The sequence below is a fragment of the Bombina bombina genome, chromosome 3 (genome assembly GCF_027579735.1).
Source record: "Bombina bombina isolate aBomBom1 chromosome 3, aBomBom1.pri, whole genome shotgun sequence".
Lineage (NCBI taxonomy): Eukaryota > Metazoa > Chordata > Amphibia > Anura > Bombinatoridae > Bombina > Bombina bombina.
Window position 1 is genome coordinate 1028906320 of NC_069501.1, and position 27187 is coordinate 1028933506.

Consider the following 27187-nt stretch of genomic DNA (forward strand, 5'->3'; position numbering starts at 1 on the left):
ACATTTATGATCTGATCCAAAAGGCTGCTTAAAGGAAAACGGAACTTATTTGCACATCGTTCTACGATCCTGCTTTTTAAGTCATTGCTTATGATGTGGAGACTAACCGACTGCAGACTGAAAGTCAATAAAAGTACCATATGCAAAACTACAGAGAAGAGCCTTTACTCTGTCTCACAACACTAACTCTCCAGGTTGATAAGATAGACACTACGCTCCGCTCCCTGAGGGAAAACGAGGCGGAGTCATCGAACTACAGCCCAAGATGGCGCTTCTCCTCCCGAGAAGAAGAAGGGACCACAAAGACGGCAAGGAAATGAAGCGCCCCATGAAATCGCGCTTCATCCTGCTGCACAAAAAGGCATACTACAGTCTAAACAACAAAAAGTGCAGGGTACAGACATAAAAATAATAAAAAGGCATTTGCACCGCTTTCTAAAGAAACGGAAAGGAATACCTCAGTGACATTACTCCTCATAAAGCAGTGTATGATCTTAACAATGCAGCTCCTAGAAATGGCGCCCAATGCGCTCCTATCTCAGAATCATAACCAGAGGAAGCTGAACAAGTACAGATTACAGAATTAAAATGAATTTTAACTCCCAAGGTGGTTAACCCCTTCCTTACTATGAAGGAAATTAACCCCTAGTCTCCAAGTTACAGTGTACCTGCAAACTGTCCTTAGTATCCCTCAGGATTTGTCCCACTAAAAGCAGAGGGCCCTTCAACCCCTTTAGTGCCAGCCTTCTAGCCCCAGAAGAACAAAGGCACTTACCTGCATTTTAGTCATCCGGCAGTCAGACGACTCACAAAGTTTGAGAGGATGCCGCTCCTCAGAGAGACCTGTGAAAAGAGAAAGACAGAGTAAACTTACTCAGGCTTTCTATACCAGGGCAGCAACATGTTGTAAAGTGTGCTTTGTTGCGTTTTTCTAAGTTCCTAACTGCTTTAAAGCTACCACAGCCCTACTGAAGAGACTAACGTGCAATACAGCTATACCCAAAGGTGATGGAAGGCAGAGCAATCCTACCCTGACTTCAAAATAAAAAAATCTTCATAGAAGAGTCTTAATCAGGACACTACAAAGCAATTATAGGAGCGCCTAAAAGGCTAAAGTAAACCACAGGTTCCTTATGTAGGTTACATAAAATAATATCACCGACAAAAAACTTAATCAGGACACCTAACAGGACACCTAATTACTTCACCACCTCCTTGCACTAGAGGCAAAGAGAATGACTGGGGATTGTGGGTAGGGAAGGGATATTTAACAGCTCTGCTCTGGTGCTCTTTGCCTCCTCCTGCTGGCCAGGAGTGATATTCCCAACAGTAAATAATGATGATCCTTGGACTCACCGTGCCATTAGAAAGAAAGGATAATTTTTTTTTTGTAAAAAGTATATGGAAAACATTTGTATCCACTATTATATGACAAGTTCCAATACACTACAACAAAAAAATGAATATGAATGTAAATGTACCTCTTTCTCTATATAAGCAGCAATTGAAAATTATATATATCACACACTTTGATCAGAAATTTACAAAAAAGTTAAATCATATAAAGTTATTATTGCCTTATGCATGCTCCGCTCAAGAATACATTATTATATTGAAGACTAATATTATTAAAATATATTATGCCATGTCTAAAATCCTATAATTTTCACAGGGGAGGTACTGCTGTTTGTTGCCAAGAGGCTTGCTCGTTTCCATGGGGATGATCTCACTTGCTTAAAAGCTTCTGCTGTGCACATTATGTACTGTGCACTGCTTCAGTCAGGGGTCACGCAACTACCGTGCACGAGTGCATTCTGCTGAAGCTATGGCCTTGATAGCACCTACCATATAAGGAAATGCCTGGGGGGGGGGGGGAGTTTGCTGCAAACAAAACTATGCCTGAATTAAAGGGGTTAAAACAGAAGCCGTTTTGCAGGTAAGCTTCGGTTGCATTATATATTTAGAAACCTATGTTAGTTCATTCTGTTTTATGTCCATTTAAGTGCTCAGTAATGGCTTTATCATACATTAATGTCCTCAATCCCATGGACTGCACCACAGTTAGGAACTAGACACAAACCTAAAATGTTTATTTCATGATTCAGATATAGAACTTTCTAATTTACTTCTATTATCAGTTTTTGTTTATTTTTTTGGTGTCTTTTTTTGAAGAGCAGGGACGTAAACTTAGGAGCGTGCACATGTCTGGAGCACTATATAACAGCAGTTTTGCAAGAATATTATCCATTTGCAAGAACACTAGAGGATTGCACTATTTCTTGCCATGTAGTGCTCTAGACAGTTACCTGGGTATCTCTTCAACAAAGAATATCATGAGAATAAAGCAGATTGAAGTAAAAAGGTGTGTCACTGTGTACTTAATTTGCATATCTTACCCAGAATCCTTTGCTGCATTGGAAACAATGTAATTCAGAGGTTTTCTGTGGGAAAACAAGCCTCTGGGCCTGTCTAGATTTGTTAATGAACTACACAATGAGTTATTTTTTCTATATTTTGTGCGTAGTGGAGGATTTTAAACTCGCCTTTTATCTCCCCCTAATTTAAAATGTTGTATGAGAATAAAGCAAATTTGATAATAGAAGTAAATTGCTTCCTGTTTGAATCACAAAAATAAATAAAGGTTTGGGTTTCATATTCAGTAAGGTCCTCACAAGAACCAGTGCAGGGAGGTGCAGTGTAGACAACGGGAGTGTTAGGTTTCAGACATCTGACCATTTGGACCCTCTGACTGCAGAAATTGTGGACTGAACCCATGCAGTGACCATAAACACGGTTAAGGAAAGTGTAGGGGCAAAGCTCCCATATACTTGGAGAGGGGTTGGTGGAACTAAATATTTGCCTTATCCGATTGGCAGAGAAAGTGAGGAAAATGGTCACAACCACAGACAGAAAATGTTGATTCATAACATATTGACAACAAACATCTCAGACCTTTCAGAGGGTTTGACCAAGAATACTTGAATTTAATTGCAAAAATGCCTTCTTTCAAATAATGGTGATTAGCAGGCTCAGGGTGGGGCATGCCTACACAAAGCTATAAAGCCTGAATTTTGTAATTATGTCATTTTTACATAACAATCCTATACAAATATATACAGTTTACTTCTATCATCAAGACAGTCTAGTCAAAATAAAGAACTTTCATGATTCAGATAGGAATTTTAAACAACTTTCCAATTTACTTTTATCATAAAATTTGCTTTGTTCTCTTGGTATTTTTTGTTGAAAGTTAAACCTAGGCTCATGTGCTAATTTCCAAGCCCTTGAAAGCAGCCTCTTATATCAGAGCATTTTGACAGTTTTTCACAGCTAGACAGTGCTAGTTCATGTGTGCCATATAGATAACATTGTGCTCACTCCACTGGAGTTATTGGAGTTATTGGAGTCAGCAGTGATTAGCTGAAATGCAAATATGGAAAAAAAACTGAGATAAGGGGAGCAGTGTGCAGAAGCTCAGATACAAGGTAATCACAGAGATAAAAAGTATATTAATATAACTGTTTACTTTGCAAAACTGGGGAATGGGTATTAAAGGAAGTATCTTTTTAAACAATAAAAATTCTGGTGAATTTATTTCACTGGCTATTGTAAGGTTACACCAATTTGTACAAAACATTCATACAATTCTCCAGATCCAGAATTCCAAAATCAAAGTTATTCTCAAATCCAAACTAATATTAAAAAAAAAAAAAAATAGCAACATGTACTATCACAATCTTCTCTGCCTGTGTCTCTGTTTTCTGGGGGGTTTTGTATTGTAAAATGCCTTTCTGATTACAGTCCTGTACTATCTGTCTGATTGTACCATGTATACAAAAGGATAAAGGTTGCATTGTTGTTTACACTTGGTCCCATCTCCTCTCCATACTGTCACATTTTACAGATGCAAATATGTCAAAATCCAAACCTTTTCTGGTCCCAAGTAGTTTGGGTAAAGGGTTTTCTACCTGTATAAAAGTTGAAAAAGTATTTCTTACCTGCTTCTGAGAAAGATGTAGGTGCAAAGCCCATGTTGAAAGCTTACAACCCAGTCAATTCTTGCTCTGTGTACATAAATGAGAAAGAGGCAAAGAACAGGTCAATAAAACACTAATACTGTAGTATATCAAGATAATGTTTTAAGATTAACCTAAAATGGACATTAACCATTTAACTGCTGAGCCATTTCCACCCCTGTGATGAGCGGTTTTGCAGTTTTTAAATGCTGCTCACATTTAGACCCTACTTTAGGCCATTTTTCCGTGAGAAAACTGCACTTTTTTTTTCTTTTACACCTGGCTACTTAAACTTATATTTGGCTTTATTTTTAAGAGGGGATTAGGGGCATTCAAATAAGGGGTCTTTGCTTAAAGGGACAGTCAACACCAGTATTTTTGTAGTATAAAAATAGATATAATCCCTTTATTACCCATTCCCCAGTTTTGTATAATCAAAACTTATATTAATACCCTTTTCTTTTACCTCTGTGATTAACTTGTATCTTAGCATCTTCTGACAGCCCCCTTATCACATGACATTTTATTATCTATTGACTCTCATTTTAGCCAATTAGTGCAGTGTCAAAATGTTATCTTTATGGCTCACATGAACTAGCTCTCCCCTGTTGTGAAAAGCAAGTAAAAAAGCAAGGGCTTAGAAATCATCATATGAGCTACAAAAGAATAGTACCTACTCACCATGTTTCATCCTGTTCCTGCAGCTCTTTTTAATAAGTTTTTGTGTTTTAATAGCTTAAAAGGCGCAAGATACTAAAGCTCTTCCATATATTGGGGGCTGCCATCTTGGAGCTCAGGTTATCTCTCAGCCTGTGACAGAAGCTGTGCACACTCACAGATCAGTAATAATGCCTATTTGTTTTACAGCTGCATAATGTGCTTCAGGTTAGGGTGCATGATACAAAGCAAAAGCTGTACATTTTGCAGTGGCTGCGTTGCTATTACACACATATATATATATATATATATATATATACATACACTGTGTCACTGATCTGTGAACGTGCACAGCTTGTCATTGTGCACCGTTAGAATACCAGAGCTCCAAGATGGCAGCCTCAGTGCAAGGAGGCGGAGCTTCAGTATCTGGCACCTTTAAACTATTAAAACAAGAAAACGGATTTGAAAAGAGCTGCAGGACCAGAATGAAATGCAATAACATAGTGAAAAGTAGCCATTATACGGTAGTTGTGCTTGGCAGTTTAATGTCCATTTAAGCACTCCATCTTCCCCGCACTTCTGGGTTTCTGGGACGTGGTGACATCACCAGTATCCCTGGATTCTCCCTACAATGTCAAAGCCCTAGACCACAAGGGATTAGGTAAGAGTGCAGGGGGAACCGCAATGAGCTCTGAAAGCTCCGCCCCCTGCATGACGACATGTTAGTCGTCAGCAGTGAATACATTGTGCAGATGTCATCATGCACACTTAATTGGGTAAACATTCCTTGATTTTGTGTGAAAATATTTGCAAGGCTCCCTAGAAAGGCATGCAAATCTTATTTCACGAGTCAAATTCTTTTTTTACATGGGTTACTAACAACAAATTTGTAATTGTTAATATTGAAATATAAGAGCTACATGAGTGCTTACTACAAGCCTTGTCCCAGTCAGTAGGAAATTTGCAGCATGAGTAAGAAATTAAAGGGACATTATACATAGGCTTACCATAATTTTTAGAGGTGAAACTGGGACCACCTGGTGCGGTGCCAGTGGGGGTGTGGTCAGGAGCATGGTCAAGGGGGCGTGGCAATTACCAGTCCTTTTAAAGTAGTAGCTTTCATGTGTGTAATGTTTTGTGGATACTCTACCCTTCCTCAGTCAAACAAGTGAATCACACAGTTTAAATAGACCATAACACCACCCCCTAGTGAAAAAGGCACCATTACGTTGTCATGGCAAATAAATCTTTAATCTAAATCTCAGATTCTAAATAATGCCAAACATCAAGCATAATTATCACTTTCATAATTATCAATTTCACAATTTAATATCTGCAGTGTAATATGTGTTTTATGTGTCTAATTAAGGAACAGAGTCAAATACTGATAAGGCATAAATACAACATTGAATGAAAGAAACACGTACCTACTAAAGCTGTTTAAGTGGTTACTCTATACCATAATGCAGGAAGATTATAGCCAAAATGCTATCCTGCATGAAGTAAAGCAAGATCCAGGCCAAAAATCCTGCCTGTCTGCACTTCCTAGTCATACCCATATGATTCCCCTAAAGGTGTATTACCGGCAATGTCACCAGGGGTTGGGGGGGGGGGGGGGGTAAATTCTTAGAAAAATAAACCAAGTAGTACTACAAAATTAAAAAAAAAACCCTATGCTGCTCACTCAGCCTGTATTACTAAATGTAAACTTTGAAGGACACGAACGTTACGCTAAGCAGGGCTGTATGTAACAAAGTAACAGCATCCAACTATGCTGGAGAGTCACAGTCCAGTCATTTTGAATAATGTGTCCTGGTTTCAGGCGGTCTGAAACCCGGACACGTGATTTGAAACCTGGAGGTGGCAACCCTACTGGGACAGAATGAACAACTGGGTGGGACACTGGGACAGCGCCTCCAAACCGGGACACATATATATATATATATATATATATAGCCCATAAAGTTGTTGTTTTTTCTTTTAAATGTATAGTTTTGCTTATTTTTAAATAACATTGCTCTGATTTTCAGACTCCTAACCAAGCCCCAAAGTTTTATGAGAATACCGTCAGCTACCTTCTCCTGCTTACTCCTGTTTGTGTAAAGGGTCTTTTCATTTGCAAAAGAAGGGGGGGGGGGAGTGTCTTATTTCCCACGTGCAGTGGGATTTCCAGCTACATTTTCAACAGAGCTAAACTGAGAGCTTCTAAGTAAGTTTTAAACAGTTTTATGCTGGATCAGTATCTGTGCATTTTTTTTTTGCAAACAGTTCTTTCTATGCATTCCAATCTAGACGGATTTATAGACAGAGAGATCTTGTTACTTTGAAATGAGAGAGAGAAAAAGAGAGAGAGAGAGAAAAAGAGAGAGAGAGAGAGAGAGAGAGAAAAAGAGAGAGAGAGAGAGAGAGAGAAAAAGAGAGAGAGAGAGAGAGAAAAAGAGAGAGAGAGAGAGAGAAAAAGAGAAAGAGAGAGAGAAAAAGAGAAAGAGAGAGAGAAAAAGAGAAAGAGAGAGAGAAAAAGAGAAAGAGAGAGAGAAAAAGAGAAAGAGAGAAAGAGAGAAAGAGAGAAAGAGAGAAAGAGAAAGAGAGAAAGAGAGAGAGAAAGAGAAAAAGAGAGAGAGAAAGAGAGAGAAAGAGAGAAAGAAAGAGAAAGAAAGAGAAAGAGAGAGAAAGAGAGAAAGAAAGAGAGAAAGAAAGAGAAAGAAAGAGAAAGAAAGAGAGAAAGAAAGAGAAAGAAAGAGAGAAAGAAAGAGAAAGAAAGAGAAAGAAAGAGAAAGAAAGAGAAAGAAAGAAAGAGAAAGAAAGAAAGAAAGAGAAAGAAAGAGAAAGAAAGAAAGAGAAAGAAAGAAAGAGAAAGAAAGAAAGAGAAAGAAAGAAAGAAAGAGAAAGAAAGAAAGAAAGAAAGAAAGAAAGAGAGAGAGAGAGAGAGAAAGAGAGAGAGAGAGAAAGAAAGAGAGAGAGAGAGAGAAACAGAATTTATGCTTACCTGATAAATTACTTTCTCCAACGGTGTGTCCGGTCCACGGCGTCATCCTTACTTGTGGGATATTCTCTTCCCCAACAGGAAATGGCAAAGAGTTCCAGCAAAGCTGGTCACATGATCCCTCCTAGGCTCCGCCTACCCCAGTCATTCGACCGACGGACAGGAGGAAATATATATAGGAGAAATCATATGATACCGTGGTGACTGTAGTTAGAGAAAATAATTCATCAGACCCGATTAAAAAAACCAGGGCGGGCCGTGGACCGGACACACCGTTGGAGAAAGTAATTTATCAGGTAAGCATAAATTCTGTTTTCTCCAACATAGGTGTGTCCGGTCCACGGCGTCATCCTTACTTGTGGGAACCAATACCAAAGCTTTAGGACACGGATGAAGGGAGGGAGCAAATCAGGTCACCTAAACGGAAGGTACCACAGCTTGCAAAACCTTTCTCCCAAAAATAGCCTCCGAAGAAGCAAAAGTATCAAATTTGTAAAATTTGGCAAAAGTGTGCAGTGAAGACCAAGTCGCTGCCTTACATATCTGGTCAACAGAAGCCTCGTTCTTGAAGGCCCATGTGGAAGCCACAGCCCTAGTAGAGTGAGCTGTGATTCTTTCAGGAGGCTGCCGTCCGGCAGTCTCATAAGCCAATCGGATAATGCTTTTAAGCCAAAATGAAAGAGGTAGAAGTCGCTTTTTGACCTCTCCTTTTACCAGAATAAACAACAAACAAGGAAGATGTTTGTCTGAAATCTTTAGTAGCCTCTAAATAGAATTTTAGAGCACGGACTACGTCCAAATTGTGTAACAAACGTTCCTTCTTTGAAACTGGATTCAGACACAAAGAAGGAACAACTATCTCCTGGTTAATATTTTTGTTAGAAACAACTTTAGGAAGAAAACCAGGCTTAGTACGCAAAACCACCTTATCTGCATGGAACACCAGATAAGGAGGAGAACACTGCAGAGCAGATAACTCTGAAACTCTTCTAGCAGAAGAAATTGCAACCAAAAACAAAACTTTCCAAGATAATAACTTAATATCTACGGAATGTAAGGGTTCAAACGGAACCCCTTGAAGAACTGAAAGAACTAGATTTAGACTCCAGGGAGGAGTCAAAGGTCTGTAAACAGGCTTGATCCTAACCAGAGCCTGAACAAATGCTTGAACATCTGGCACAGCTGCCAGTCTTTTGTGAAGTAAAACAGATAAAGCAGAGATCTGTCCCTTCAGAGAACTTGCAGATAATCCTTTCTCCAAACCTTCTTGTAGAAAGGATAGAATCTTAGGAATTTTTATCTTGTTCCATGGGAATCCTTTAGATTCACACCAATAGATATATTTTTTCCATATTTTATGATAAATTTTTCTAGTTACAGGCTTTCTAGCCTGAATCAGAGTATCTATTACAGAATCTGAAAACCCACACTTTGATAAAATCAAGCGTTCAATCTCCAAGCCGTCAGTTGGAGGGAAACCAGATTCGGATGTTCAAATGGACCTTGAACAAGAAGGTCCTGTCTCAAAGGTAGCTTCCATGGTGGAGCCGATGACATATTCACCAGGTCTGCATACCAAGTCCTGCGTGGCCACGCAGGAGCTATCAAGATTACCGAAGCCCTCTCCTGATTGATCCTGGCTACCAGCCTGGGAATGAGAGGAAACGGTGGGAATACATAAGCTAGGCTGAAGGTCCAAGGTGCTACTAGTGCATCTACTAGAGTCGCCTTGGGATCCCTGGATCTGGACCCGTAGCAAGGAACCTTGAAGTTCTGACGAGACGCCATCAGATCCATGTCTGGAATGCCCCATAATTGAGTTATTTGGGCAAAGATTTCCGGATGGAGTTCCCACTCCCCCGGATGGAATGTCTGATGACTCAGAAAATTCGCTTCCCAATTTTCCACTCCTGGGATGTGGATTGCAGACAGGTGGCAGGAGTGATCCTCCGCCCATTGAATTATTTTGGTCACTTCTTCCATCGCCAGGGAACTCCTTGTTCCCCCCTGATGATTGATATATGCAACAGTTGTCATGTTGTCTGATTGAAACCTTATGAATTTGGCCTTTGCTAGTTGAGGCCAAGCTTTGAGAGCATTGAATATCGCTCTCAGTTCCAGAATGTTTATCGGGAGAAGAGATTCTTCCCGAGACCATAAACCCTGAGCTTTCAGGGGTTCCCAGACCGCACCCCAGCCCACCAGGCTGGCGTCGGTTGTGACAATGATCCACTCTGGTCTGCGGAAGCTCATTCCCTGTGACAGATTGTCCAGGGTCAGCCACCAACGGAGTGAATCTCTGGTCTTTTGATCTACTTGAATCGTCGGAGACAAGTCTGTATAATCCCCATTCCACTGTCTGAGCATGCACAGTTGTAATGGTCTTAGATGAATTCGTGCAAAAGGAACTATGTCCATTGCTGCAACCATCAATCCTATTATTTCCATGCACTGCGCTATGGAAGGACGAAGAACAGAATGAAGTACCTGACAAGAGCTTAGAATTTTTGATTTTCTGACCTCTGTCAGAAAAATCCTCATTTCTAAGGAATCTATTATCGTTCCCAAGAAGGGAACTCTTGTTGACGGGGACAGAGAACTCTTTTCTTTGTTCACCTTCCATCCGTGAGATCTGAGAAAGGCTAGGACGATGTCCGTATGAGCCTTTGCTTTTGACAGAGACGACGCTTGAATCAGGATGTCGTCCAAGTAAGGTACTACTGCAATGCCCCTTGGTCTTAGAACCGCTAGAAGTGACCCTAGTACCTTTGTGAAAATCCTTGGAGCAGTGGCTAATCCGAATGGAAGTGCCACAAACTGATAATGCTTGTCCAGGAAAGCGAACCTTAGGAACTGATGATGTTCCTTGTGGATAGGAATATTTAGGTACGCATCCTTTAAATCCACGGTAGTCATAAATTGATTTTCCTGGATAGTAGGTAGGATCGTTCGAATAGTTTCCATTTTGAACGATGGAACCTTGAGAAATTTGTTTAGGATCTTGAGATCCAAAATTGGTCTGAATGTTCCCTCTTTTTTGGGAACTATGAACAGGTTGGAATAAAAACCCATCCCTTGTTCTCTTATTGGAACTGGATGAATCACTCCCATCTTTAACAGGTCTTCTACACAATGTAAGAATGCCTGTCTTTTTATTTGGTTTGAAGATAATTGAGACCTGTGGAACCTCCCCCTTGGGGGTAGTTCCTTGAATTCCAGGAGATAACCTTGAGAAACTATTTCTAGCGCCCAAGGATCCTGAACATCTCTTGCCCAAGCCTGAGCAAAGAGAGAAAGTCTGCCCCCCACCAGATCCGGTCCCGGATCGGGGGCCATCCCTTCATGCTGTTTTGGTAGCAGTGGTAGGCTTCTTGGCCTGCTTACCCTTGTTCCAGCCTTGCATTGGTCTCCAGGCTGGTTTGGGTTGTGAAGTATTACCCTCTTGCTTAGAGGATGTAGAGTTAGAGGCTGGTCCGTTTCTGCGAAAGGGACGAAAATTAGGCTTATTTTTAGCCTTAAAAGACCTAACCTGTGGGAGGGCGTGGCCCTTTCCCCCGGTGATGTCTGAAATAATCTCTTTCAAATCAGGTCCAAATAGTGTTTTACCCTTGAAAGGGATGTTAAGCAATTTTGTCTTGGAAGACACATCCGCTGACCAAGACTTTAGCCAAAGCGCTCTGCGCGCCACGATAGCAAACCCTGAATTTTTCGCCGCTAATCTAGCTAATTGCAAAGCGGCATCTAAAATAAAAGAGTTAGCCAATTTAAGTGCTTGAACTCTGTCCATAACCTCCTCATACAAAGATTCTTTATTGAGCGACTTTTCTAGTTCCTCGAACCAGAAACACGCTGCCGTAGTGACAGGAACAATGCATGAAATTGGTTGTAGAAGGTAACCTTGCTGAACAAAATTTTTTTTAAGCAAACCCTCTAATTTTTTATCCATAGGATCTTTGAAAGCACAACTATCTTCGATAGGAATAGTAGTGCGTTTGTTTAGAGTAGAAACCGCCCCCTCGACCTTGGGGACTGTCTGCCATAAGTCCTTTCTGGGGTCGACTATAGGAAATAATTTCTTAAATATAGGGGGGGGGAACAAAAAGGTATGCCGGGCCTTTCCCACTCCTTATTTACTATGTCCGTCACCCGCTTGGGTATAGGAAAAGCGTTGGGAGGCACCGGAACCTCTAGGAACTTGTCCATCTTACATAATTTCTCTGGAATGACCAAATTGTCACAATCATCCAGAGTAGATAATACCTCCTTAAGCAGTGCGCGGAGATGTTCTAATTTAAATTTAAATGTTACAACATCAGGTTCAGCTTGTTGAGAAATTTTTCCTGAATCTGAAATTTCTCCCTCAGACAAAACCTCCCTCCTGGCCCCTTCAGATTGGTGTGAGGGTATGTCAGAACAGTTATCATCAGCGTCCTCTTGCTCTTCAGTGTTTAAAACAGAGCAATCGCGCTGTGTGGGCAAAACTGGTGTAGACACAGAAGGGGATGATGTAGTATCATGTTTGCTCCCCTCATTTGAGGAATCATCTTGGGCAATATCATTATCTGTGGCATCGTTGTCCCTACTTTGTTTGGACACTATTATCACATAAATTTAAATGGGGAGACACCTTGGTTTTCATACATATAGAACATAGCTTATCTGATGGTACAGACATGTTAAACAGGCTTAAACTTGTCAACAAAGCACAAAAAACGTTTTAAGATAAAACAGTTACTGTCACTTTAAATTTCAAACTGAAAACACTTTATTACTGAATATGTGAAAAAGTATGAAGGAATTGTTCAAAATTCACCAAAATTTCACCACAGTGTCTTAAAGCCTTAAAAGTATTGCACACCAAATTTCAGAGCTTTAACCCTTAAATTAACGGAAACGGATCCGTTTTTACATTTAACCCCTATACAGTCCCAGCTATATGCTTTGCTGAGACCCAACCAAGCCCAGAGGTGAATACGATACCAAATGACGCCTTCTATAAGCTTTTTCAGTGATTCTTAGCTCCTCACACATGCGTCTGCATGCCTTGCTCTCCAAAAACAACTGCGCATTAGTGGCGTGAAAATGAGGCTCTGTCTATAACTAGAAAAGGCCCCCATCTGAAAAAGGTGTCCAACACAGTGCCTGACATTTTTCTAAACAATCCCCAAGATTATAATAACCATTAAGAGTTAGAATCTGCAAAATATGCTTAGCAAAGCAATCGTTTTAGCCCAGAAAAATGTCTACCAGTTTTTTAAGCCCTTATGAAGCCCTTTATTCTTTTATTTAACTAAGAAAATGGCTTACCGGTCCCCATAAGGGGAAATGACAGCCTTCCAGCATTACATAGTCTTGTTAGAAATATGGCCAGTCATACCTTAAGCAGAAAAGTCTGCCAACTGTTTCCCCCAACTGAAGTTACTTCATCTCAACAGTCCTGTGTGGAAACAGCAATCTATTTTAGTAACGTCTGCTAAAATCATCTTCCTCTTACAAACAGAAATCTTCATCTCTTTTCTGTTTCAGAGTAAATAGTACATACCAGCACTATTTTAAAATAACAAACACTTGATTGAAGAATAAAAACTACATTTAAACACCAAAAAACTCTTAACCATCTCCGTGGAGATGTTGCCTGTGCAACGGCAAAGAGAATGACTGGGGTAGGCGGAGCCTAGGAGGGATCATGTGACCAGCTTTGCTGGGACTCTTTGCCATTTCCTGTTGGGGAAGAGAATATCCCACAAGTAAGGATGACGCCGTGGACCGGACACACCTATGTTGGAGAAAAGAGAGAGAAAGAGAGAGAAAGAGAGAGAGAAAGAGAGAGAGAAAGAGAGAGAGAAAGAGAGAAAGAGAGAGAGAGAAAGAGAGAGAGAGAAAGAGAGAGAGAGAAAGAGAGAGAGAAAGAGAGAGAGAGAAAGAGAGAGAGAAAGAGAGAGAGAGAAAGAGAGAGAGAGAAAGAGAGAGAGAGAAAGAGAGAGAGAAAGAGAGAGAGAAAGAGAGAGAGAAAGAGAGAGAGAAAGAGAGAGAGAAAGAGAGAGAGAAAGAGAGAGAGAAAGAGAGAGAGAAAGAGAGAGAGAAAGAGAGAGAGAAAGAGAGAGAGAAAGAGAGAGAGAGAGAGAGAGAGAGAAAGAGAGAGAGAAAGAGAGAGAGAAAGAGAGAGAGAGAGAGAGAGAGAGAGAGAAAGAGAGAGAGAAAGAGAGAGAGAAAGAGAGAGAGAAAGAGAGAGAGAAAGAGAGAGAGAAAGAGAGAGAGAAAGAGAGAGAGAAAGAGAGAGAGAAAGAGAGAGAGAAAGAGAAAGAGAAAGAGAGAGAGAAAGAGAGAGAGAAAGAGAAAGAGAGAGAGAGAAAGAGAAAGAGAAAGAGAAAGAGAAAGAGAAAGAGAAAGAGAAAGAGAAAAAGAAAGAGAAAGAGAAAAAGAAAGAGAAAGAGAGAAAGAGAGAAAGAAAGAAAGAGAGAGAAAGAGAAAAAGAGAGAAAGAGAGAAAGAGAGAAAGAAAGAGAGAGAAAGAGAAAAAGAGAGAAAGAGAGAAAGAGAGAAATTTATTTCTCTTGTGGTGTATCCAGTCCACGGATCATCCATTACTTGTGGGATATTCTCCTTCCCAACAGGAAGTTGCAAGATGATCACCCACAGCAGAGCTGCTATATAGCTCCTCCCCCAACTGCCATATCCAGTCATTCGACCGAAAACAAGCAGAGAAAGGAGAAACCATAGGGTGCAGGGGTGACTGTAGTTTAAAATTTAAAAAATACCTGCCTTAAAATGACAGGGCGGGCCGTGGACGGGATACACCACAAGAGAAATACATTTATCAGGTAAGCATAAATTATGTTTTACATAGAAACATAGATATTGACAGCAGATAAGAGCCATAGGCCCAGCAAGTCTGCCGGACCTTACCTAACAGTATAAACTTATCTAGTTCGTAGGATAGCCTTATGCTTGTCCCATGCATTTTTAAAGTCCACCACAGTGTTTGTTGCTACTACCTCTTGAGGAAGTTTATTCCATAAATCAATCACTCTTTCTGTAAAGAAGTGCTTCCTCAAATTACTCCTGAATCTACTACCCTTTAGCTTGAGCTCATGACCCCTTGTTCTTGAATTTTCCATTTTATGTAAAATACCCACACAGTCTCAGTTTTACTAAACCCTTTAATGTACTTGAAAGTTGCTATCAGATCACCTCTTACCCTTCTCTCCTCTAAGCTATACATATTTAGGTCATTGAGCCTATCCTGGTAAGTTTTATTTTTTAGACCATGTACCATTTTGGTAGCCCTCCTTTGCACAGATTCAAGTTTGTTAATATCCTTCTGAAGATATGGCCTCCAGAACTGCACACAATACTCAAGATGAGGCCTAACTAATGATCTATAAAGTGGCATAAGAACCTTACTATTTCTGCTGCAAATACCTCTACCAATACATCCAAGCATTCTGCTAGCCTTACTCGCTGCATTACTACATTGTTTACTAAGTTTTAAATCATCTGAAATAATAATTCCCAAGTCCTGTTCCTCATCTGTAACAGTCAGTAAAGTGTCATTGAGTCTGTAATTAACATTTGGATTTTTCTTCCCTAAATGCATTATTTTACACTTTGCTGTGTTAAACTTTAGATCCCAGTCGTTTGTCCAATCCTCCAATTGTTGTATATCACTTCTCATTTTGTCTACCCCCCCTGGAACATCCACTCTGTTTTCTCTTGTAAGGTGTATCCATTACTTGTGGGATACCAATACCAAAGCTAAAGTACACGGATGAAGGGAGGGACAAGGCAGGTACCACTGCCTGTAAAACCTTTCTCCCAAAAATAGCCTCCGAAGAAGCAAAAGTATAAAATTTATAGAATTTTGAAAAGGTATGTAGCGAAGACCAAGTCGACGCCTTGCAAATCTGTTCAACAGAAGCCTCATTTTTAAAGGCCCATGTGGAAGCCACAGCTCTAGTAGAATGAGCTGTAATCCTTTCAGGAGGCTGCTGGCCAGCAGTCTCATAAGCTAAGCGGATTATACTTCTTAGCCAAAACGAAAGAGAGGTTGCCAAAGCCTTTTGGCCTCTCCTCTGTCCAGAGTAAACAACAAACAAAGCAGATGTTTGACGATAATCTTTAGTAGCTTGTAAATAATATTTTAAAGCACGAACCACGTCAAGATTCTGTAATAGACGTTCCTTCTTTGAAGAAGGATTAGGACACAATGATGAACAACAATCTCCTGATTGATATTCTTATTAGATACCACCTTAGGTAAAAACCCAGATTTGGTACGCAGAACTATCTTATCTGCATGGAAGATCAGATAAGGAGAATCACATTGTAAGGCAGATAACTCGGAAACTCTACGAGCCGAGGAAATAGCTACCAAAAAAAGAACTTTCCAAGATAAAAGTTTGATATCTATGGAATGAAGGGGTTCAAACGGAACCCCCTGAAGAACTTTAAGAACCAAATTTAAGCTCCAAGGTGGAGCAACAGGTTTAAACACAGGCTTGATTCTAACTAAAGCCTGACAAAATGCCTGAACGTCTGGAACATCCGCCAGACGCTTGTGCAAAAGAATAGATAGCGCAGAAATCTGTCCCTTTAAGGAACTAGCTGACAATCCTTTCTCCAATCCTTCTTGGAGAAAAGATAACATCCTGGGAATCCTAACCTTACTCCATGAGTAGCCCTTGGATTCACACCAATAAAATATTTACGCAATATCTTATGATAGATTTTCCTGGTGACAGGCTTTCATGCCTGAATTAAGGTATCAATGACTGACTCGGAGAAACCACGCTTTGATAAAATCAAGCGTTCAATCTCCAGGCAGTCAGCCTCAGAGAAATTAGATTTGGATGGTTGAAAGGACCTTGAAGTAGAAGGTCCTGTCTCAGCGGCAGAGTCCATGGTGGAAAGGATGAAATGTCCACCAGATCTGCATACCAAGTCCTGCGTGGCCACGCAGGCGCTATCAAGATCACTGATGCTCTCTCCTGCTTGATTTTGGCAATCAGACAAGGGAGCAGAGGAAACGGTGGAAACACATAAGCCAGGTTGAAGGACCAAGGCACTCCCCCGGATGAAAAGTCTGTCGACTTAGAAAATCCGCCTCCCAGTTCTCTACACCTAGGATATGGATAGCTGATAGGTGGCAAGAGTGAATCTCCGCCCAGCGAATTATCTTTGAGACTTCTAACATCGCTAGGGAACTCCTTGTTCCCCCTTGATGGTTGATGTAAGCCACAGTCGTGATGTTGTCCGACTGAAATCTGATGAACCTCATTGTCGCTAGCTGTGGCCAAGCCTGAAGAGCATTGAATATCGCTCTAAGTTCCAGAATGTTTATTGGAAGGAGTGTCTCCTCCTGAGTCCACGGTCCCTGAGCCTTCAGGGAGTTCCAGACTGCCCCCCAGCCTAGAAGACTGGCATCTGTCGTTACAATTGTCCAATCTGGCCTGCGAAAGGTCATTCCCTTGGACAGATGGACCCGAGATAGCCACCAGAGAAGAGAATCCCTGGTCTCTTGATCCAGATTTAGTAGAGGGGACAAATCTGTGTAATCCCCATTCCACTGACTGAGCATGCATAGTTGCAGCGGTCTGAGATGTAGACGTGCAAACGGCACTATGTGCATTGCCGCTACCATTAAGCCAATTACTTCCATACACTGAGCCACAGAAGGGCGAGGAGTGGAATAAAGAACACGGCAGGAATTTAGAAGTTTTGATAACCTGGTCTCTGTCAGGTAAATCCTCATTTCTAGAGAATCTATTGGAGTTCCCAGAAAGGATACTCTTGTGAGAGGGGATAGAGAACTCTTTTCTTCGTTCACTTTCCACCCATGCGACCTCAGAAATGCCAGAACTATGTCCGTATGAGACTTGCCAATTTTGAAATTTGACGCCTGTATCAGAATGTCGTCTATATAAGAGGCCATTGCTATGCCCCGCGGCCTTAGGACCGCCAGAAGTGACCCTAGAACCTTCGTAAAGATTCTTGGGGCTGTAGCTAACCCAAATGGAAGAGCTACAAACTGGTAATGCCTGTCTAGGAAGGCAAACCTGAGAAACCGATGATGATCTTTGTGTATCGGAATGTGAAGATACGCATCCTTTAAATCCACTGTAGTCATGTATTGACCCTCCTGGATCATAGGCAGGATGGTACGAATAGTCTCCATCTTGAATGATGGGACCCTGAGAAATTTGTTTAAGATCTTGAGATCTAAGATTGGTCTGAAGGTTCCCTCTTTTTTGGGAACCACAAACAGATTTGAATAGAATCCTTGTCCCTGTTCCTCCCTTGGAACTGGGTGGATCACTCCCATAACAAGGAGGTCTTGAACACAGTGTAAAAATGCCTCTCTCTTTATCTGGTTTGTAGATAATTGTGAAAGGTGAATTCTCCCTTTTGGAGGAGAAGCTTTGAAGTCCAGAAGATATCCCTGGGATACAATTTCCAACGCCCAGGGATCCTGGATATCTCTTGCCCAAGCCTGGGCGAAGAGCGAAAGTCTGCCCCCTACTAGATCCGTTACCGGATAGGGGGCTGATACTTCATGCTGTCTTAGGGGCAGCAGAAGGCTTTTTGGCCTGCTTCCCTTTGTTCCAGGTCTGGTTAGGTCTCCAGACCGACTTGGACTGGGCAAAAGTTCCCTCTTGTTTTGCATTAGAGGAAGTTGATGCCGCACTCGCCTTGAAGTTTCGAAAGGCACGAAAATTAGACTGTTTGGCCCTTGATTTGGACCTATCCTGAGGAAGGGCATGACCTTTTCCTCCAGTGATATCAGAAATGATCTCCTTCAAACCAGGCCCGAATAGGGTATGCCCCTTGAAGGGAATGTTAAGCAGCTTAGACTTTGAAGTAACGTCAGCTGACCATGATTTAAGCCATAGCGCCCTGCGCACTTGAATAGCAAAACCAGAATTTTTAGCCGTTAGTTTAGTCAAATGAACAATGGCATCAGAAACAAAAGAATTGGCTAGCTTAAGTGCTCTAAGCTTGTTAAGTATGTCATCCAATGGGGTCTCTACCTGTAAAGCCTCTTCCAGAGACTCAAACCAGAAAGCCGCAGCAGCACTGACTGGGGCAATGCATGCAAGGGGCTGTAGGATAAAACCTTGTTGAATAAACATTTTCTTAAGGTAACCCTATAACTTTTTATCCATTGGATCTGAGAAAGCACAACTGTCCTCGACAGGGATTGTAGTACGCTTAGCTAGGGTAGAAACTGCTCCCTCCACCTTAGGGACTGTCTGCCATAAGTCCCGTGTGGTGGCATCTATTGGAAACATTTTCTTAAAAATAGGAGGGGGAGAAAACGGCACACCTGGCTATCCCATTCTTTAGTAATAAATTTCTGTAAACCTTTTAGGTATTGGAAAAACATCAGTGCACACCGGCACTGCATAATATTTGTCCAATCTACACAATTTTTCTGGCACTGCAATTGTATCACAGTCATTCAGAGCAGCTAAAACCTCCCTGAGCAACACGCGGAGGTGTTCAAGCTTAAATTTAAATGTAGACATCAGAATCAGGTTGAATCTTTTTCCCTGAGTCAGAAACATCACCCACAGAAAGAAGCTCTCCTTCCTAAGCTTCTGTATATTGTGAGGGAGTATCAGATATAGCTCTTAAAGCGTCAGTATGCTCTGTATTTCTTCTAACTCCAGAGCTATCTCGCTTTCTTCTAAACCCAGGTAGTCTGGATAATACAGCTGACAGTGTATTATCCCTGACCACCGCCATGTCTTGTAAAGTAAACGCTATGGGCGCACTAGATGTACTTGGCGCCATTTGAGCGGGAGTCAAAGGGTCTGACAAGTGGGGCGAGTTAGTCGGCATAACTTCCCCCTCGTCAGATTCCTCTGGTGATAAATTTTTTAAAGACAGAATATGTTCTTTATTACTTAAAGTGAAAACAGTACATTTGGTACACATTCTAAGAGGGGGTTCCACCATGGCTTCTAAACATAATGAACAAGGAGTTTCTTCTATGTCAGACATGTTTGTACAGACTAGCAATGAGACCATCAAGCTTGGAAAACACTTTAAATCAAGTTAACAAGCAAAAAATAAAAACGGTACTGTGCATTTAAGAGAAACAATTTTTGTCAGAATTTGAAAAACAGTGAAAAAAAGCAGTAAATCCAAGTGTGTATAATAAGCTAACAGAGCATTGCACCCACTTGCAAATGGATGATTAACCCCTTAGTTCAAAAAACGAATCAAAAAAATGATATAGACGTTTTTTAACAGCACACCAAACTGCCACAGCCTTGCTGTGGGCCTACCTTCCCCAACAAACGATTTTGGAAAGCCTAAGAGCCCTTGAGAGAGGTCCTATAGCATTCAGGGGACTCCTGGAGGAAGCTGGATGTCTCAGTCTGTAAAAGTTACTGCGCAAAAAAGCGCTAAATTAGGCCCCTCCCACTCATAGTAACACAGTGGAAAGCCTCAGGAAACTGTTTCTAGGCAAATTTAAGCCAGCCATGTGGAAAAAAACTAGGCCCCAATAAAGTTTTATCACCAAAGTATATATAAAAACGTTTAAACATGCCAGCAAACGTTTTATATTGCAAATCTATAAGAGTATTACCTCAGAAAGTAAGCATGATACCAGTCGATATTAAATCACTGTATTCAGGCTTACCTTACATAAATCTGGTATAAGCAGCATTTTCTAGCATTCACATCTTCTAGAAAAAATTTTAACTGCACATACCTCATAGCAGGATAACTGCCATTCCCCCGCTGAAGTTACCTCTCTCTTCAGTCATGTGTGAGAACAGCAATGGATCTTAGTTACAACCTGCTAAGATCAAAGAAATCACAGGCAGATTCTTCTTCTATTTTCTGCCTGGGACAAAATAGTACAACTCCGGTACCATTTAAAATAAACTTTTGATTGAAGTAAAAAAACCACTATGTTACACCACTTCTCTCTTACTACCTCCATGCTTGTTGAGAGTTGCAAGAGAATGACTGGATATGGCAGTTAGGGGATGAGCTATATAGTAGCTCTGCTGTGGGTGATCCTCTTGCAACTTCCTGTTGGGAAGGAGAATATCCCACAAGTAATGGATGATCCGTGGACTGGATACACCTTACAAGAGAAAGAGAGAGACACAGAGAGAGACAGAGAGAGACAGACAGAGACAGAAATGTGTAGACAATGATACTGCAGAAACTGCTTCAACCACAATTTATAAAAATGTGGGTAGCAAATTGAATAAAGCTGTAAAGGAACAATATTAAAATTAAACTTATGATTCAGATAGAACATGCAATTTGAATCAAACTTTGCAATTTACTTTTATTATCTAATTTGCTTTGTTCTCTTGGTATCCTTGGTTGAAAAATATACCTTGGGTAGGCTCAGCAGCAATGTACTACTGGAAGCTAGCTGCAGATTGGTGGCTGCACATGCACCTCTTATAATTGCGTTCAGTTAGTTTGCGCTTTCAACAAAAGGTAACTAAGAGAATGAAGCAAATTTGAAAGATGTTTAACATTGTATGTGCCATCATGAAAGACAAAAAAAAATAATTGGGTTTCATGTCCCTTTAAGGTCAATGTGTAATGATGTATGCACAAGTGCTAATAAGAGATGTCACATGCATGACCAGGTAGTGTTCCCAATACCAATTTGAGAACTTTTAAAGTTTTGGAGATAGTGTCAAAGACAAAGGCTAACCATGTTAACCTAAAAATGGTACCAGACACAAACATGAATTCCCAAATTGCCTCTGCTACAGCACTATATAGACCTTCATTGGGGATACAGCCTATATTTGGAAGCCGCAGTCTCACTGCCCCCTGAATTCCCTTTAAAGCCTTACAACCACTACTGATCAGTGAGCACTCATGTGCTTTTCTTCCTTTTTTGTCAATCACCTCTGAGTTCAGCCAGGGAAGCTTTGTGGCTAGTGAAGAGTGGCTGATAGAATTGATAGGAGTGGGGCAGAAGAACTGGATATGCCTCTCCTGCACCACTGGCTGCCATGTGAAGAGTGAGGTAGGAAAATACAATGCAGCTGGGGGAAATAAAGATTGCACAGTCAGAGATCAACACACAATAAGATCTCCTGGCAGGAACATAGCTATGGGAGATGTCTAAAACAGCTAACAGTGGATTGGCTGCACAAAATAAACTATAGGCTGAGAAAATAAGATCCAGAAACCATTACATATTCAGCCTGTAGTAAACAATCATTGACTAGATAAGTCTAGCAATATCAGGGGCGGATCCAGAGCCCAATATTGAGAGGGGTCATGTGCGACACTTATGCACATACACAAAAAATACAGACATATATACTCTAACATCCCCACACATATACACATTATATATATATATACATACATACATATACACACATACAAATGCATACACAGGCATATACAGGTGGCCCTCGGTTTACAACGGTTCAATTTGCACCGTTTCCGAATAACAACTTTTTTTTCAGTCATGTGACTGCTATTGAAAAGCATTGAGAAGCAGTGCATTGATTAAAATAGCCAGTAGGTGGAGCTGTCCGCTTGTGTTGCAGCAAAGATATACAAGCCAAGCAAGCTGAAATTAATCAGTTTAACCAGACCTGAGCTATCAAGCAACTTGCAAAGGAACAAGATCTTCCGGTCTATAAATCAGTCCAGATTGGAATGCATAGAAAGAACTGTTTGCAGAAAAATGAACGTAAAGTCTGTGTTGTGTGATTATTTTATTAGGTTTATAATGCTGTTTAGCATTTAAAGTCTTCATTTCAAAGCTTTAAAAATAATGTATTAGGTGCTACTTATGACAATTTTGAGAGGGGCCTGGAACCTAACTCCCTCACTTCCCATTGAGTTACATTATAAACTGGATTTCAATTTACAACGGTTTCGATCTACAACCATTCCTTCTGGAACCTAACCCCGGCGTAAACGGACGGCCACCTGTATATACAAACACGTTACATTACAATAATACTGCTCCCTTTACTATGGCAGTGTTAGGCGGGCAGCCATCCCAATTCCACTAACCTAATAAAGTAGAATCCCATTCACCTTTATGTGAAGTCAAGCAGGAAACTTGAGCGCATGCTCTGTTAGTGTGTCAAACACAAATGTGAGGAATGTTGGGAGTAGCATATCTTGAATTTTGCTACCTTTTTTACTGCTCATGTACTAACTTAAGTCACTGCATGCCACATGATTTTACAACATATGTGGAATGCTGTGACTTAAGTGTGCAGTGACGGAAGCTAGCGAATTTCGACGGGTAGCAAAAATTAACAGAAGAAGCGCTCATCTAACAGTGCCATCGGCTGGCCTCTAATGGAGTGCTGATCACTAGCACAGCAGCCTGTCTGGCTCTGCTGTCTGAAGGAGCAATTACCCTGTTGCCAGTGGAGGCTCCTCCATATGATCACAACCGCACGTGAGCCTCCTGGGGGGGGGGGGGAAAGAAAGAAAATACACTTTTTGGCTGAATAAATATAATTTCACCAATAGCCCCCCTATTGGAAAAATTATATTTATTCTGCCAATAAAAGTTTCCAGTCTACTGTCCACTTTAATAAAAAAAAAAACACATTATTTTATATACCTCTATACCGCATGTGTTATATATATATATATAATATAATACATGAGTACACTGCACTCTATCATATAATGATGCCGAGGGGCTTGACACATGTTGCACTGTATAGTGATGTGGATATATATATATATATATATATATATATATATATATATACACACACACACACACACACACACACACAACACACAGAGAAAACCCAGCACTCACTTACAAGCTCTCAGCTAAGATTTAAAAGCAAAAATGGAAAGGTTAGTCAGGCCGAAACGCGTAGACCTGGTAAGCTCTATTTCATTAGGAGGATCAATTTGAGAACATTCTACACATTGTGTTTTATCTTTTTTATTCACAGGTTTTTGTTTGGCATTTTATTCGTATTAGCATTTTTTTTTTGCTTTTAGCATCTCTCACTTTATTTTTATTTTCTCACTGGGGCGCAGCCCCCATGGGCATCTAAGTACCAAGGGACAAGGATATCACTACACCAGAAACACCGGATACATTTGGACTATCCCTAAAACACATTTTTTACTTCATAGGATTGACAATTTTTTTACTTCACAGGATTGACATTTTATTTTGAAACACTGTTGCAATTCACCTTTTAACACCATTTTGATTGACGTCCGGATTTATTTTTATTTTTATACCTTACCACACACGATTTTTTCACACTCATTTGATCACTTGATTCGAGTTCCTTTCGCATTGGATTAGACAGCAATTTATATCACCATTGCACACCATATCTATGTGTTAAATTTGTCACTTTATTATGTATCATTGTTTTTATGTTTTTTTGTCATATAAGCGTGGATCCATGCATATGTAATATTGTATTTTTATAAGATTTTAAAGAGTTTTACAGAGATTTTATTAGCGACTTACATATAATAAATTCATATTTTATTGTATCACATGTGGCTCTGGGAACAGCACAGCTTCCTGTGAGTGCCAGTGGCACCCAGGGCTGAGCATGTTGCAGGGTCATGGGATGTGTACCCGGATATATATATATATATATATAAAAAAAAAAAAAAAAACATGGAAGGGAACTGCACTCCAAGACCGGATCAGGTACACTCAGCAACATCCAGCCCTGGGTGCTAAATAGCACTCCAAAAAAGCTGTGATGTCACCAGAGCCACAGGCAGTTAACCCCAGTCCGGAATGGGTGCAAGAAACAAGGGGGATTACAAATAAAAAGTAATACAACACATAGAAACACCCAGCACTCACCAGCTAGCTCACAGCTAAGATACAATCACAACGGGAAAGGTTAGTAACCGCATCTGGCCAAATGGGAAAGCTCAGGCACCACGTCAAGGTCCTTTCCATTGCCTGAGTCCCTAACACAGCCACATCATCATGGGAGCTCACAAAGCCAAACAAACTGAGAACAAAGAAGGGGTGCACAGGTGGATGTAATCACCCATAGAAAACACAAAACAAGGAAGGGAACTGCGTAAACAAATACTTAAATGCAACGTTTTTTGGGATCTGGTCCCCTTTGTCAGCATGAACAAGTGAAGTGTAATCGTGATACATCTTAGAACAAAACATTAAACAGTGTTTTCACAGTGTAAAACAATACAGAACTGTATAACTCACACCAGTGTAAGTATTTAATGCTGCCTACACCCAACAGCTTAAGTGTGACAGTATAAAATAATAGGTAATGAAACAACCTGATACTGCATTCTGTTTCTATGGAAACAGTGGATACACATAACATAATGGACACTCGAACACACACAATAGCTGAGTATATCCTACAGGGTCCTGATTCACAATTGATGGACTGTACTATTGGTGCATCCCCAATACCCACTATTAAAGAGTGTTGTTTGTATATATCTTCAAAAGCCTGTGTATGGTTATGTATGACAGTACCATTGAGATCTGAATATATGTGAATCTATGTTCAGTGTGGATTAGGTGTAGTGAGCTAGCCAGTAGCATCTTTTTCAAATATGTTTAATAACTACTTGAAGTAGATGGAGATCTGTATTTGCATTGCAATATACTAGCAGTTAATCGCCCAGGAGGTGCACTCTAGTAATATGCATCTAACATAAAAGAATTCAAGTTACTTACTTGTGATGTCTCCATTGTTGAAGTTTCAGCATTACATCTGTCTTATAATTAGCATGACATATACAATATAGTCTTGAAATTTTTTTAATTTCTTTAAAGGTTCTATTTTTAGATGATACACAATGTATTATGAGCGTGGAATGACTCAGACACACACCTTTACCATTCAGGACAAAGGGCTATAAATCTTTTGCAGCCAGTTCAGACTATATGCCCCTATTAGTGATGTGTCTATGAACTAAGGTAGTCTTGTTACTATATGAATCTAAGCATATCATATACTTGCATTAGATCGATTCAAACATTGCCTTGTAGTCATTTCAGCAAACTGCTCTATTGGACGATGGTAATAATATTATGTGTATCCGCTGTTTCCCTAGCAACAGAATGCAGTATCAGGTTGTTGCATTACCTATTATTTTATACTGTCACACTTAAGCTGTTGGGTGTAGGCAGCATTAAATACTTACACTGGTGTGAGTTATACAGTTCTGTATTGTTTTACACTGTGAAAACACTGTTTAATGTTTTGCACTAAGATGTATCACGATTTACACTTCCGGAAGTGACGCGTGTACACTTCCGGTCCTGAGGGACAGTGGAACGCAAGATGCGTTCCACCACGAAACTTTGGCGCCACTTAGTATGCTTGGTAAGAGAAATGTCTGATTGATATTCACTATAAATTGGGTGGTTTTTCTTCACTTGTTTATGCTGACGAAGGGGACCAGATCCCAGAAAACGTTACATTAAAGTTTTTGTTTACTCACTTGAATAAGACCTGTGAGTGCAATCTTTACTGTTTGTTGTCAATTACATTTTTGCACCCAGGCAGCTGACACACGGTGGGTAGAGCTGGAATTTGGAGATATATATACATACATACATACATATACTATGGGTGTTTAAAAAATATATGAATATTTTATTCTGCATTATGAAACATAAGTAAAATATATACACACACACTATTGTTGTGTTGAAGACAATCTACATGAGATTATATATATATATATATATATATATTAGGGCTGCAACAACTAATCGGTAAGTTTTGATCATAAAAATAGTTGTCAACAAATCTCATTATCAATTAGGTGGTCAGCGATTAGTTGGTCAGTTGCACAGCACCAGCTGCTTTAATCTGACGATCTACTGCAACTAAGATTGTGCAAAAAAAATTGAATTTATTTATTTTTTTAATCTTTTTTCTATCCGATTAATCGGACAATAATTATCCGATTAATCGGATAGAAAAAATAATAATAAATAAAAATGTTTGCACAATACCATGTGCAGGAGTTCATCGGATTGAAGCAGCTGGTGCTGTGCAATTAACCAACTAATCTCTGACCACCTAATTGATAATGACATTCTTTGACAACTATTTTTATGATCAATCTTACCGATTAGTTGTTGCAGCCCTAATATATATATATATATATATAAAAATCATATTTGAAACACTCACTGGACTGTAGGCAAGTATCTGGCAGTCAAGGAGTTAATATAGCTTGTTTAGGACAGAGGTCTAGCTCAAGCAGCTACAGAGTGAAGGAATGTTGTGATGCCCTGTATCCACAGTTCACCATTCATATATTATGCAGGAGGAAGGAAATTGACACTGAAATAACTGCAGAGAGACAGGGTGATAGTACCCACTACTACCATCTGTGCATATGGCCCAAGGAGGGGGACTTGTGTGCGTAGATAAACGTGTACAGTAGTAATATTTTGGTTTACAAAACTGAAAATATTCCCATATATAATTTATAATTAAAAGAATCTCGAGAAAAGGATCAACATATCTTTAATATAAATAAATAAGCCAGACACAGTATTCTCA

At 40.2% G+C, this 27187-nt stretch overlaps 1 protein-coding gene across 3 annotated transcripts in view; it reads right to left on the minus strand.

Annotated features, from left to right (window-relative positions):
• The window catches only part of SMAGP (small cell adhesion glycoprotein), a 190960-nt gene that overhangs the window by 110153 nt on the left and 53620 nt on the right, over window positions 1-27187 (minus strand). For all 3 annotated transcript variants that reach the window (XM_053708224.1, XM_053708225.1, XM_053708226.1), the window contains exon 2: window positions 3999-4064. In XM_053708224.1, the coding sequence (XP_053564199.1) occupies window positions 3999-4032 (34 nt within the window). In that variant the 5' untranslated portion in view covers window positions 4033-4064. The remainder of the gene's footprint in view (window positions 1-3998; window positions 4065-27187) is intronic.